Genomic DNA, 13,059 nt, shown 5'->3' on the forward strand with positions numbered 1-13,059 from the left:
CAGAGGGCAGGGACCTGACTCCACCTCCTACCCTGAGAGGCACCTCCAAGTTAACCAGCATTCCTCAGATACAGCATGGGCATAGGTAATCTTAGGCAGATTCAGTGACCTCCTCAGAGCTCTGGGGAATGAGGGGATGTACTGTAGACATGTAACGGAAGGACTGTTCAATATCGTTACTGTTAATGTTATTGTTGTAATGTACTGAGCCAAATACCCTCAACTAGACCCAGAGAGAGAGTGCAGAAAAGATGGACACACAGGTGTACACAGGACAGCTGGGTATGTGGGCGGTGTCCATTCTGATGGATGGCACCACCTACTTCAACAGCCTAGAAGTTCAGTGTGTTTACTGTGCCCAGCACACAGGGCAGAGTTAGCTAGTCTCCATAGGCAGTGTCTGTAGGCGAACAGTCTGTCTGTAAACGTCTGAGAGGAAGAAGCTGTAGTTATTAAGTTTTTTGCACACACTGGCCAGTCGTTCATAAATACTAATACTTGGACCACAGGGAGGCCTTGCTGTTCTGGTTTTTCATGGGTCTAAAGAATTGGCTTGACATGGCTGTGCCCATGACAACAGTAACATCACTCAGAACTTCATTTGCTCTCTATAAATTTCCTCAGCTCCCCACACTTTTTTTTTAGTCATTACATTAATCTATCCATTTTATTTTTGTATATATTTGTGCACGATTACTGTGTGTCCATGCACTGAGAGGTCAGAGGTCCTTGGAATCAAACTCCGGTCATCAGGCTTGGTGCCGAGCATGCCTGCCCACTGAGCCATCTTGCTAGCTCTGATATAGCTTTAAATACTAACATGAATGGAGGTCTGGCCTTGGGGTAGGCACAGTCCAATATCCCTACGCTGTTCAACTAGGACTTCTTTCCTGAGCCAGCTGGAGTCATGCTCACCCCACCTCTTCTGGGACGCCTCAGGGCAGCCCTCCAGCTCTCATCTATCCCTATCCTGACACTGCATTCTACGAATCCCAGCAGCCTTCCCACGCTCAGAGGCTTGATGGGAGTTCAGCAGTAACAGGACACACCAAGAAAAGTGTGTATGTTGATCACTTTATGGTGGCATCCCCTTTACACCCCAATTCCCCCAAATGCAAGGATCCTCCTCCCCGTGCAGAAAAATCAGGGAAAAAGCCATGGAATGGAGAAGCAGTTGCCTGACGGCCATATGGTTGTTATAACCACACATTGACAAGGGGCCAAAGTGCCGGTCCACCATCTGTGATGTCCTGGACGTCCAGGCCCGCAGAAAAGGCCACCTCTGTTGGCCATGAGGGACTGGAGGTAAGGAAAACCCAGCATGAACTGTTAGGGACCACCTGTTTCAAGCAACTGTAATATTAATATTATTTCTAGCATAAATGTATAAGTGAGAAATATGAATTGATTTAAAGAAAGATAATTCAACTCATTTAACACAAACAGTTGTGAATATGACAGAAACCACACAGCACAAGAAAAACTGATTTGTTCTGGCCAGTGAGTGTAGACTTTAAAGTTAAGTAAAGATATAAACTGTATTCCCATGACCTACCCAGACAGGCTGGGTGACTTTTGGACAAGCTCTGGAGAATGGAAGGCTCAACAGATGACTCAGATTTCTGAGGATTCAGTTCAACTATATGAGGGGATTCAAAGTTGTTTAGTTACTTTCTTCCTTGGGTACAGGGAGCCATTGAACGTTTGGTGAGGGCGTAATTTCCCTTTCTGAGTTACAGGGAAAATTCAGACATGATCCTCAAGTTTCAAATTTGGGAAGAGGAAATAAGAGTCGATCATGGCATCTGAGGTGAAGTATAAGGCAGAGAAGGGTAGGCCTTGAGAGATGCCTCAGTAGTCAGAGTGGGAACTGGAATTCAGGTCTCTGGCACCCATGTAAAAAAACAGGATGCATAATCCCAGCACATGGGAGGCAGAGACGGGCTCCCCCAGAACAAGCAGCTAGCTTGACCAGTCAATTTGCTAAATTCTAGGTCCAAGGAACAAACAGTCTCGATATATAAGGTGGAGGGTGGGGAAGGAAGATGCCTGACGTCAACTTTTGGATGCATGTGCACGAACACACAAGATGGGACCTTGAGCCTCTATTTTTTTTCCCTATGAAGGGAGAAATTGACCTTGAAGGGTGTGTGTGTGTGTGTGTGTGTGTGTGTGTGTGTGTGGCTGGTGTATAGTAGTGTTAGCACTAGTGTTTATCATGTAGCAGGATTGATCTCATGTTAAAAACTAAGCTCTTGAGGAGGTGGAACAACACAATGGGACATGCTATACCGTAGCTCAGCGGGGAAGGTCTCCCGCCACCCAGTCTGATCATCTAAGTTTGATCCAGGACTCAACATGGTAGGAGAGAACCAATTCTGTTATCCCTGACCTCCACACACACGCACTCATGGGCAGGCCCACAGAATTATAAATAGAAACATAATTTAATTTTTTAAAGATTTATTTTATATATATGAGTACAGTAGCTGTCTTCAGACACACCAGAAGAGGGCATTGGATCCCACTACAGATGGTTGGGAGCCACCATGTGGTGCTGGGAATTGAACCCAGGACCCCTGGAAGAGCAGTCAGTGCCCTTAACCACTGAGCCATCCCTCCAGCCCTAAGATTTTTGTAAAAAGAAAGACTGCGGGGAATAGTGGGAGACCCTGGGGCCTCCCGTGTTCCCGGAAGACTGCCTGTGTTAAAGATGCCAGATGGGACCGGAGAGCGAACAGTTCCTCACACATGCTAAGCAGTGTCTCTACCACTGAGCTGTATTTCCAGCCCATGAGCTCTTCTTTGTTTAATGACGCCCATTCCCACATCTCACCTCCAGCCCACAGCCTACCACAGTCACTCAAGTGACATTGGGTACAAATAATGACCATTTAATGAGCCAAGTGGACCACACATGGGGTGTCCCGGGCCGATAAGCAGAGTGACCAGCCCAGTGCCCTATCTTCTCTATCTGTTCCAGCTGTGCGCTCGCTGGCGGAGATCAGATCGGAAGATGAGCTGAGTCAGCTTTTCCCAGAAGCCATGTTTCCTGCGTGTCCCGAGGGTGGGGACAGTCTGGAGGGATCCATGGAGCTGTTAAAGAAAGGTCTGGAAAGCGGTACAGTGTTGATCCAGTTTGAGGTAAGGGGATCCTAGGGCTGGAATCTCCAATCAGTTACTGTCGCTCACCATGTGACACCACGTGAGCTGAGTAGCAGGCAGTGAAGCTGGAACATGGTCTCCTTGGTCAAGGTGACTCTGTCTCGCATGCCTCAGGCAGCAGAGTCTCAGTGAGGGGGACCGTAATAAGGACTGATGGGTCCGCCCCACAGGTTCAGAGCGATGAAGCATCAGGACACCTTCCCATTCTCCTAGCAGTGGTCTGTAAGCAGGGGCTGCTGAGCATGGCGGGCTCTGAGCTTGCAGAGCTACCAGCAGGAGCTCACAACTGCACAGGAAAGAAAACAGTGCCAGGCTCAGAACGGAGGCACGTCCCTAAGTATACTTGGGAATTTAGAAAGTTTATATCATCCCACCAGGGCACAGTGTCTGGCCTTCCGAGTACACCAGATCACAGAAATTTAAAGTCTGTCCTGTTTTCTCAGGAAAGACGGATCTGCAGTAGGTGGGATAAAGCATCAGTACCTCAAGAGGCCTTTCACACCACCCCCAGAAGCAGAAGAGGCCCTGCTCATAAGTCAGTTTTATCCACCACTAACCCAGCGAAAATAGAATGTGTTCATTTCGAAGGTGGAATAAAGCAGTTGTTCACGCAATGAGCAGATAAAAATGTACGGCGCCTCAGTATGCGGGAGGCGAGGCAGCAGGATCACGAGTTCGATCCTAGCCTGGACCACATAGTAAGAGCCTGTCTCAGAAAGGGACTTCTGAGGGAGGGAGAGTAGAAGAAAGCATACAAAGAATCTAGTAAAGAAACTAGATGAGAGTTTTAACAGTGTCATGCGTGGTCTAGGCTCAGGATGTAAGAGTGAGAGCAGCAGTTAGATTAAAAAACAGATCAACAACACATGGTTTACTAGAAAACCCCTAGAGAGGGGAGTCTGCAGAGTGACCCAGGAAGAAAGCTCAGACAGGTGGCAGACAGAAAGGAAGACAAAGCAGAGAGCCTGAAGCAGAAAGCTGGCCCTGTGGTACCCTACGGGCCAGCGTGTAAATGATGCCCGAGCAGTGGGAGTCGAACAGCGGTGAGAGAAGCAAAGGTGGTTAGCCCTCACCCTCCATTCTCCACCCACAGACGACTCTCAGTTTTTTAATTAACTGGTTGTCTGGACAGATAACAAAGACTGGCAATGATATTTAGATAAGAAATGGCGAGTCAGACACCCCAGAAGAATTGAAATGAGGATTCAGACAGCATGAGGTTTCTCTTTGTGGTCCTGGGGAGGCTGTGGACTGGGAGAGGCATTGGTGGATTATTTGTTGACACGGACAGAATATCAGAAGTGCTTTGGGAGCCTGATAAGGGATGGAGAAGGAGGCTTCTGGCCACAAGGAGCTCGCTGTCTAATTTTGGTATATTTAGGGGTCTGTATGGTAAGACCAAGCAAGATAGGGTAAGGTTTTAATATACCATATGTTCCCTGGCAACTGATAATTCCAGTTGGGCTGAGAATCCACAAGGAGGCGCACTGTGCCCTCTCCTTGGGAACATTTGCACTGTGCTCTTTTCCCTACGGCTACCTCTGCGCTGTGACTCAACCTTGGTGTGCTCTTTCCTTACGGTGCCCCCCGTAAGGTTCTCCTTGGAGTGATTTCATTGGTTTCTGAAAGTATTTCTTAAAGGGTGAGCCTGGAGCCACACATTTGGAAACCACTTGGGGAACCGTGACCCTCGCCCACGGCTACTAGACACTGGTTCTTTAACAAGGGTTTGTGTATGTCGGGGGCATTAACTTGTTATTATTAGTGGATGATGTGGAGATGGGCTTGTGCCACCACACACACAGAGAAGTCAGAGGACAGCCTTGTGAAGCCATTTCCTTTCTCACATGTGGGTTTTGGAGATAGAACTCAGGTTGCCAAACTTTCGCATCAAGCCCATCTATCCAGTGAGCCGCCTCTCCAGACCCCACTTGGTTTTGATGCATCAGTTGATCCCAGAGAGGGAAGTAGAGGTGGTACCATTGTATGATGGCTGCCTGTTCCAGCCCGTCATCAGAGATCGTGGTTGGAGATGCCTGTCGAAGATGCTTACACTTTGGGGTTTCGCTACAGTCTGGTACGTGCTTTTGTGGTCTAGGTCTTTTTTTTTTTTTTTTTTTTTATCTTTATTAACTTGAGTATTTCTTATTTACATTTCGATTGTTATTCCCCGTCCCGGTTTCCAGGCCAACATCCCCTAAGCCCCTCCCCCCTTCTATATTAGTGTTCTCCTCCCCACCTCCCCCATTACCGCCCCCCCAAACAATCACGTTCACTGGGGTTCAGTCTTGGCAGGACCAAGGGCTTCCCCTTCCACTGGTGCCCTTACTAGGCTATTCATTGCTACCTATGAGGTTGGAGCCCAGGGTCAGTCCATGTATAGTCTTTGGGTAGTGGCTTAGTCCCTGGAAGCTCTGGTTGCTTGGCATTGTTGTTCATATGGGGTCTCAAGCCCCTTCAAGCTCTTCCAGTCCTTTCTCTGATTTCTTCAACGGGGGTCCTATTCTCGGTTCAGTGGTTTGCTGCTGACATTCGCCTCTGTATTTGCTGTATTCTGGCTGTGTCTCTCAGGAGAGATCTACATCCGGTTCCTGTCAGCCTACACTTCTTTGCTTCATCCATCTTGTCTAATTGGGTGGCTATATATGTATGGGCCACATGTTGGGCAGGCTCTGAATGGGTGTTCCTTCTGCCTCTGTTTTAAACTTTGCCTCCCTATTCCCTGCCAAGGGTATTCTTGTTCCCCTTTTAAAGAAGGAGTGAAGCATTCGCATTTTGGTCATCCTTCTTGAGTTTCATGTGTTCTGTGCATCTAGGGCAATTCAAGCATTTGGGCTAATAGCCACTTATCAATGAGTGCATACTGTGTATGTCTTTCTGTGATTGGGTTAGCTCACTCAGGATGATATTTTCCAGTTCCAACCATTTGCCTACGAATTTCATAAACTCGTTGTTTTTGATAGCTGAGTAATATTCCATTGTGTAGATGTACCACATTTTCTGTATCCATTCCTCTGTTGAAGGGCATCTGGGTTCTTTCCAGCTTCTGGCTATTATAAATAAGGCTGAAGCTCCTCTTTTAAATATTTATTTATTTTAAAGATTTTGTTTGTTTGTTTGTTTATTAATTATATAAGTACACTGTAGCTGTCTTCAGACACACCAGAAGAGGACATCAGATCTCATTACAGGTGGTTGTGAGCCACCATGTGGTTGCTGGGATTTGAACTCAGGACCTCTGGAAGACCAGTCAGTGCTCTTAACTGCTGAGCCATCTCTCCAGCCCCCAGAAGCTCCTCTTTTAAATAATGTCTTAGTGAGTTCTGAGATACTGACTACTCTATGAGGGAGCTGCTGTAATCACAGGGCTCTCTTAGTGTCCCTCACTTCCCCTCAACGAAGCCCTAGGCATGGTGAAACTACCACCCCTAGGGACCCACGGGAAAAGGAAGCAAACAGGAAGCTCTCAGGAAAGATGGCCTCAGCTTCTAGAATTCTCATAACACCCTGTTAGGTGTGGCTTCATCCCATGGCACACAGAAGGGAGGAGAATCTGAGATTAACGTGTGCTCCCAGGGCTCACAGAAGTCTCAGAGCCTGACTGGAGCCTGGGCAGGGTACCAATACCCCAAGCTGTTGTTTTAACCACCATGTACACAGGCCTGAGAAACTGAGATGGATGCCCGTGAGCTGTGAAGCTGTCATTAGATGCATACACATCACTGCCATCTAGAAGGCCGTCTAGTCACACGGAGCCAGACAGACTTTAAATTCTGGCTCTACACGCTTAATGCCGTCCCTTAACCTCTATGGCTCTTGCCTCCCTGGGTATAAACTGGGTGTCTCCTGGATTGACTGTAAGGAGTGGATGAGGTAAATGCTTAATGCTTTATCTGGCCTGGGATGAGAACACTATAAAATTAATAGCTGTTATTACTTATGAACCAAGAGAGACTTCAATGGCATGCCGAACCTGCTAAGGTTATGGTCGCTGAGCAGTGAGCCGGGAGCCCAAGGCTGTCAATTCCAGAGTCGTGGCTGTCTGGGTCCTCCCATCCTCCTGGACCTTGACAAGTGGGCTGCTCAGTTAGTGACCTTTGTGCTCTGTGGACAAGTGCAGGGAAAGGGTCCTGGTCCCAGCAGTCATCCACACCGCCTCCCCTGTGACACAGCCACGGTTTGGGGGTTGTGGTCTGTAGACAGATCCCCCAATTCTCACTCTCGTAAGACTTATTAACTAAACCTTTTTTTTTTTCATTAAGGGAATTCCTTCATCCTTTTCTGTGTCAGTAAACAGAAGCCATTTGGTCCCCTGTGTAACAGAATAGCAATTAGCATTTCTGAAGCACTTTGCAGTCTACTGCGTAGGATTCTCGTGTTACCTACATTAACTCTCACACTCTCTGAGAAACAGATACGGTGGGAGTTATTAGACTCAATCTGTGTACTCTTTCCACACTGAAGACTGAACCCAGGAGCCCTGCCACACTCAGCCTGCACTCTGCCACTGAGCCATGACCACAACCCCAGATCACTCTTAGAAGGAGAGAGAAGGAGGCTCAGAGATGTTCAGGAAATCATCCAGTACCCACACCTCATCAGGGACAGCCCTAGACTTAGAACCATGTCGAAAATGAAAGCCTGGGGCTAGAGAGATGGCTCAGCTGTTAGGAGCGCATATGCTCTTTCAGAGGACCCAGTGCGGTTCCCTACACTTGTGTTGGGCGGCTCATAGCGTCCTGTAACTCTAGTTCCAAGGGATCTGACTCTTGCTCGTCTATCCATCTCGTGCACCTACACTCATGTGTGCAATCACACACACACACACACACACACACACACACACACACACACACACACACACACACACACACACACTGAATGTAAAAACAAGCAAAACCCTAACCTATACCTGGGTGGGTAGATATTGCACACCCATAGTCTGAGCTACTTGGGACGGTGAGGCCAGAGGATCATCACTTAAACCCGGGAGTTTCGAGGTTTTGAGACTACCCTGGGCAAGACCTTGACTCAAATGAGAACCCAGTCAGCAGCTCACACTTACTGGGTAGAGCTCAGGTCTTTCCCACCCCTCTTCTTTCCTGCCTACTGTTAGCTACTGCCTCTTGGAGGCTCATGGATTCAGTTGATAGAAAATGAGCTTTGCAAGGGAATAACCTCTTCCCTGGGTGAACGGACAAGTGAATGGGCGGGTGGGTGGATTAACGGGGGAGGGATAAATGAGTGGATGCGGGAGATAGATAGGTGTGGGCAGGTGGGTGGATGGATCATTAGATAGGTGGGTGGAGAGAAAGCAGTATCCAGGAGAGGCCACTGAGGGTCCTTTCCACCCCGCCTAACTGTATATCACCTCGCATCATCCATTTGTACCAAAACCAAATGCCTCTGCCTGACCCCTGCTTCTTAATTGACGCCCACATTGCCACTCAAGGAACTGCCCATTTGGGTCAAAACAGGTGACTCACTGGCTCCTCAATGATTACAGAACTTGTATTTGGAGGGACAGAGGAGCTGAGCAACACTTCACCAGAGATTGAGATCAGTCCATGTTGCAATTAGCAAGGACAACTGTACCTCCAAGATTAGATCTGATCCCTGGAAAGAGTGCATTTAAAAAAAAATTAGCTTCTGTCAGACGTGATGGCCCACACCTATAATTAGGGGGTTGAAGCAGAAGGATGGAGAATTCTAGGCCAGCCCAAGTTCCATACCTCATGCCTACACTCAAGCCTCAGGAGGCTGAGGCAGGAGGATTGCCGTGAGTTCAAATCCAACCTTGGCTTACAGACTAGGACCCTACCTCAAAAAAGAAAACAAAAATATGTAAATGTTTTTTCTTTTTTTTAAAGATTTATTTATCATATACAAGTACACTGTAGTTATCTTCAGACACACCAGAAGAGGGCATCGGATCCCATTACAGATGGTTGTGAGCCACCATGTGGTTGCTGGGAATTGAACTCAGGACCTCTGAAAGAGCAGTCGGTGCTCTTAACCGCTGAGCCATCTCTCCAGCCCATGTATTTTCTTTTAAAAATGCATTATTTTTAATGCGCATTACCACATACATTATATTCCATCACACACACACATGTATTACCTCACCCACACATCCATTACCACAGTGCACCTGTGGGGACCAGAGGACAGTTTTTGCAGAATCCTCTTCAACTTCCATCTTCATGTGTGTGTTTGGGGGAGTTGAACTCAAGTCACCAGATGCTGGGGCAAGCGCCTTTACCCACTGAGCGCTCTCACCGGCCCAGTGTTTTGTTTTGTTTTCCGTTTATTCATTAAGAAAGGAAAGGCAAAAGGCATTGTGGCACACATTTAATCCCGGCACTCAGGAGGTAGGTGGATCTACATGCGCTCTAGGGCCAGCCAGGGCTAAGTGGTTAGAGCACACACACACACACACACACACACACACACACACACACACACACACACACACACACACACAAAGAAAGGAAGAGTGTCGATGGGAAGCGCACATAGTACTGGGGCCCTTGAATGTCCCAGCATGCAGTGTACATACATTCCATGCCTCCAGGGAACATGCTATTCCGTCTTGTGTGTCTGTCTTTAAAATGGACCAGAAGAATCCTTGTTAGGACAGGATGCCAGACACATGCACCCGGGCCATGAAGGATCCCGGAGTCCCTGGCCCCTGGCCCGTTGCAGCATGGCCACACGGAAAGGGAAGGTCAGATACCCTGTAGATGGTCTTCTGACCTCTGGCTGGGTCGGGTACAGAGACGTCCACAGTGTGGGTGAGCCGCTCATGCAGGAGAGACTGCTAAGGCTCCTACCAGATAGTACCAGGAAAACCACATCTCGGCGCCGTTCTGAGAATGTAATTACCTTAATTATATGGCACCGTGTCTGAGCTTGGCTTGGGATGCTTTAGTAGTGTGGCTTACACCTTTGGTTTTGGTTTTTTCCTTTCTCGTGCAGTGCCTTAGAGTTAAACCTAAGGGATTATGAACGCTAGGCAAGTACTCTGCCCCACCCCCCACTACATTCCCCAACCATTTATTTATATGTTTTTGTCTATTTATTTAGTCCTTCTTTCTTTTAGATTTATCTTATTTTTGAGTGTTTCGTCTGTATGAGGTCTTTACCCCACATCCATGCCTGATGCCTGTGGAGGTCAGAAGAGGGCGTGGGAGGTCGGATTCCCAAGAAGTGCAGTTACAGACAGTTGTCCGCTAGGAGCCGAACCCAGGTCCTCCCTCTGCAAGGGAAGCACTCTTAGCCACTGAGCATCACCCCAGCCCCTACCCTCTTGTTTTTTGAGAAAGGATCTCATTAGGGTTTCTGGTCTATCCTTGAGCTCACTGTATAACTCAGTCTTGAATTTGTGATTTCTTCCTGCCTTAGCCTTGACCCCAAGCCTGGCACTAGCTTCTAAGCCTTTGTTAAATAGCAGCTCCCAGCACTGCAGTGTTTTTATTGAGCACCTACTGTGTGACAGCCGTGGTGCTGACCTTTACTTCCATGTGGGTCATGAAAATGATCCCTGCATTCTCGGAGGGTCCCACATGGCTGTGGCTGCAGCAGTAATGTCAGGGGTCCACGCTCCAATGTGAGCTTCTGTGAGTGACAGGAACAGGGCCAGGCAGGCAGGTCCAAGGTTCAGGGATGAGAGCTTTGAGGGAGAGAGCCTTCCTCCAAGTGTTACAGCTCAGTAAAAAAACAAAACAAAACAAAACAAAAAACCAGCCAACCTCAGACGATCCTTGGTGAAGTAACTTGTGCCCTTTATTCCATGTAGAAAGGGACTATCTATGAATCTTGGAGATCGGGGTGGAATATCAAGTTCTGAGATTTCTGGGATTTGAACATGCTCCACCTCACCAGTTCAAGCCAGTTCCTCTGGTGACGTGGTCCATGTGTTCCACAGTTGAGTGGTGACTATTGGTGAAGACAGCAGGTACATAGGGTAGTTGCACTTTATTTTCTCCTTAGCCAGGGTCTCCTCACCTCCTCTCCCCCCCCTCCTTCCCTTTCCCTGTCTCTTGTCATCCATCTTCCCCCATCCTGCTGCTGCTGCTGCTGGTGGCTCTCATTGGCTATCTAGGACAGAATCCAGGGGGTGTGACTTGGAATAACCAAAGCAAAGTGTTCTTTTAAAAAGCCTCGTCTCCAGTTGTGGCCACTGCCATGGCAACCTAATTGCCTCCCCTGTGACTCTGACCTGTCTCCTAGCTCTTCACACTCACCCTTGGGTTCTGAGAAAAGTGGGCCCACCAGTGCTTAAGGCCAGCTCCTGTCACTGCTGAGACAGAGTGCTGGAATCCCGTTGAACGGCCTTCGCATGAGTGCTGTCAGACCCTGAAGAACAAACCAGTCTTCATTTTTACTTGTTCACTTCCCTCCTCTGAAGATTCTGTAATTTTCAGTTATACAAACAGGCGACTTTCTGTTGTACTCCTCTGTGTGTGTGTTGATTTTAGAGAAAGGCTTATTAGAGATTCATAGCAGGAGCTTAGGAGGAAGAGAGAGGAGAGAGTGAGCAGAGCTGTATAGCAGGAGGGATCCCCAATCTTTTTTATTTAGGGTTCCCAGTTTCACAGGGTTAGGGTCCATGGCCGCCACAGGAGGGAGCAGGTGACATGGCTCTGGAGCAATAGCTGAAAGCTCCCATCTTGAGGCACAACCTCAAGATGGGGAGACACTGGAAATGTCCTTTGAAACCTCAAAGTCCACCCCCGGTGACAAACCTCCTCCAAGAAAGCCCCACCTCTTAATCCTTGCCAAACAGTTCCACCAAAGCTTATGATCACACCTCTTTCTGGGTCTCTGTCTGCTTGAACTCAGGTTGATTGCATTTCCCTGGTTCATATTCACTTCATTAAATTTTACTTCCGCACAGTTAACCTGTTAGAAGCAAAATGCCATGTAGATAAACGTGACTGGCTTCTATGACATCTATGCCAGAATCCTGCCAGAGCCCTCCAGTAAACTATGAGCTCATTTCTAGCACTGTCTATAAAAGCCTACAGGTTTTTAGAGTTGGTTCAGCAGCTAACTTTAGATTGTCGGGTGCCGAAACTGTCTAGGTTATGGTCATAGGTCAGTCGAGTTCTTGGAGAGTTGGAAAATAGATACAATACTATTATTATGACCCTGAGTCTCCATGTTAACTCTCTTCTGATAGGTTTTATGCAGTTTGTCTAATGAAAACAAAAACACCTAACATGTGCATTTACAAAACAATACAGTAGGCAGAAATACTGCTTGTGGCAGGTGGGTGTTCAGCCTCCCCATTCAAAATGCAAAGAAACTGTAATTGAGGAGGTTGGCTATAGCTTGGTAACCCACCAGACCAGTACTCATATTCATTCCTGCAGGGCGGTTTGGTTATGTGCATCAGAGTCCTTGCAGACAGGCTCAGGTGCTCTAATTCTGTTCTCGGATGTTTATCGGAGGGGAAAAATTGTGGAATGGACTAATAGCAAAGTAGACCGAGAATGAAGGTAAATTATAATAATTAAATTTCTGAGCCATTAAAAATCATCGGTGTGGAGAATCACTTGCAGTATGGGAAACAGATACTGTTTAATAATGAGGGTGAGGCAGGCTTCACAATTGCAGCTGTTTCCCAGAGCGCTGGCTAGGAGACGCTGAGATCTTTTCGGTTTAAATTGGCTTGCAAAGTGTTCGGCTGGTGAGGATTAAAGACATCTACGGTGCACCACAGCACTTGTCTTGTTAGAGATTTGTAGAGCGCAGAGTTAAAGAAAATAGGTTTTTACCCCCTGAGGGATTTTGTTTTTTGTTTTTTGTTTTTCTTGCTTTGTTAGTTTGTTTATTTGTTTTTTGTTTTTTGTTTTTGTTTTTTTTTTTAAAGACAGGGTTTCTCTGTAG

At 47.4% G+C, this 13,059-nt stretch overlaps 1 protein-coding gene across 3 annotated transcripts in view; it reads left to right on the forward strand.

The window, feature by feature from the left end:
• Positions 1-13,059, forward strand: part of Ptpn3 (protein tyrosine phosphatase non-receptor type 3) — a 114,496-nt gene that overhangs the window by 85,257 nt on the left and 16,180 nt on the right. For all 3 annotated transcript variants that reach the window (XM_032903760.1, XM_032903769.1, XM_032903777.1), the window contains exon 19: positions 2,984-3,144. In XM_032903760.1, coding sequence (XP_032759651.1) covers positions 2,984-3,144 — 161 coding nt within the window. The remainder of the gene's footprint in view (positions 1-2,983; positions 3,145-13,059) is intronic.

The sequence above is a fragment of the Rattus rattus genome, chromosome 1, assembly GCF_011064425.1.
Source record: "Rattus rattus isolate New Zealand chromosome 1, Rrattus_CSIRO_v1, whole genome shotgun sequence".
Lineage (NCBI taxonomy): Eukaryota > Metazoa > Chordata > Mammalia > Rodentia > Muridae > Rattus > Rattus rattus.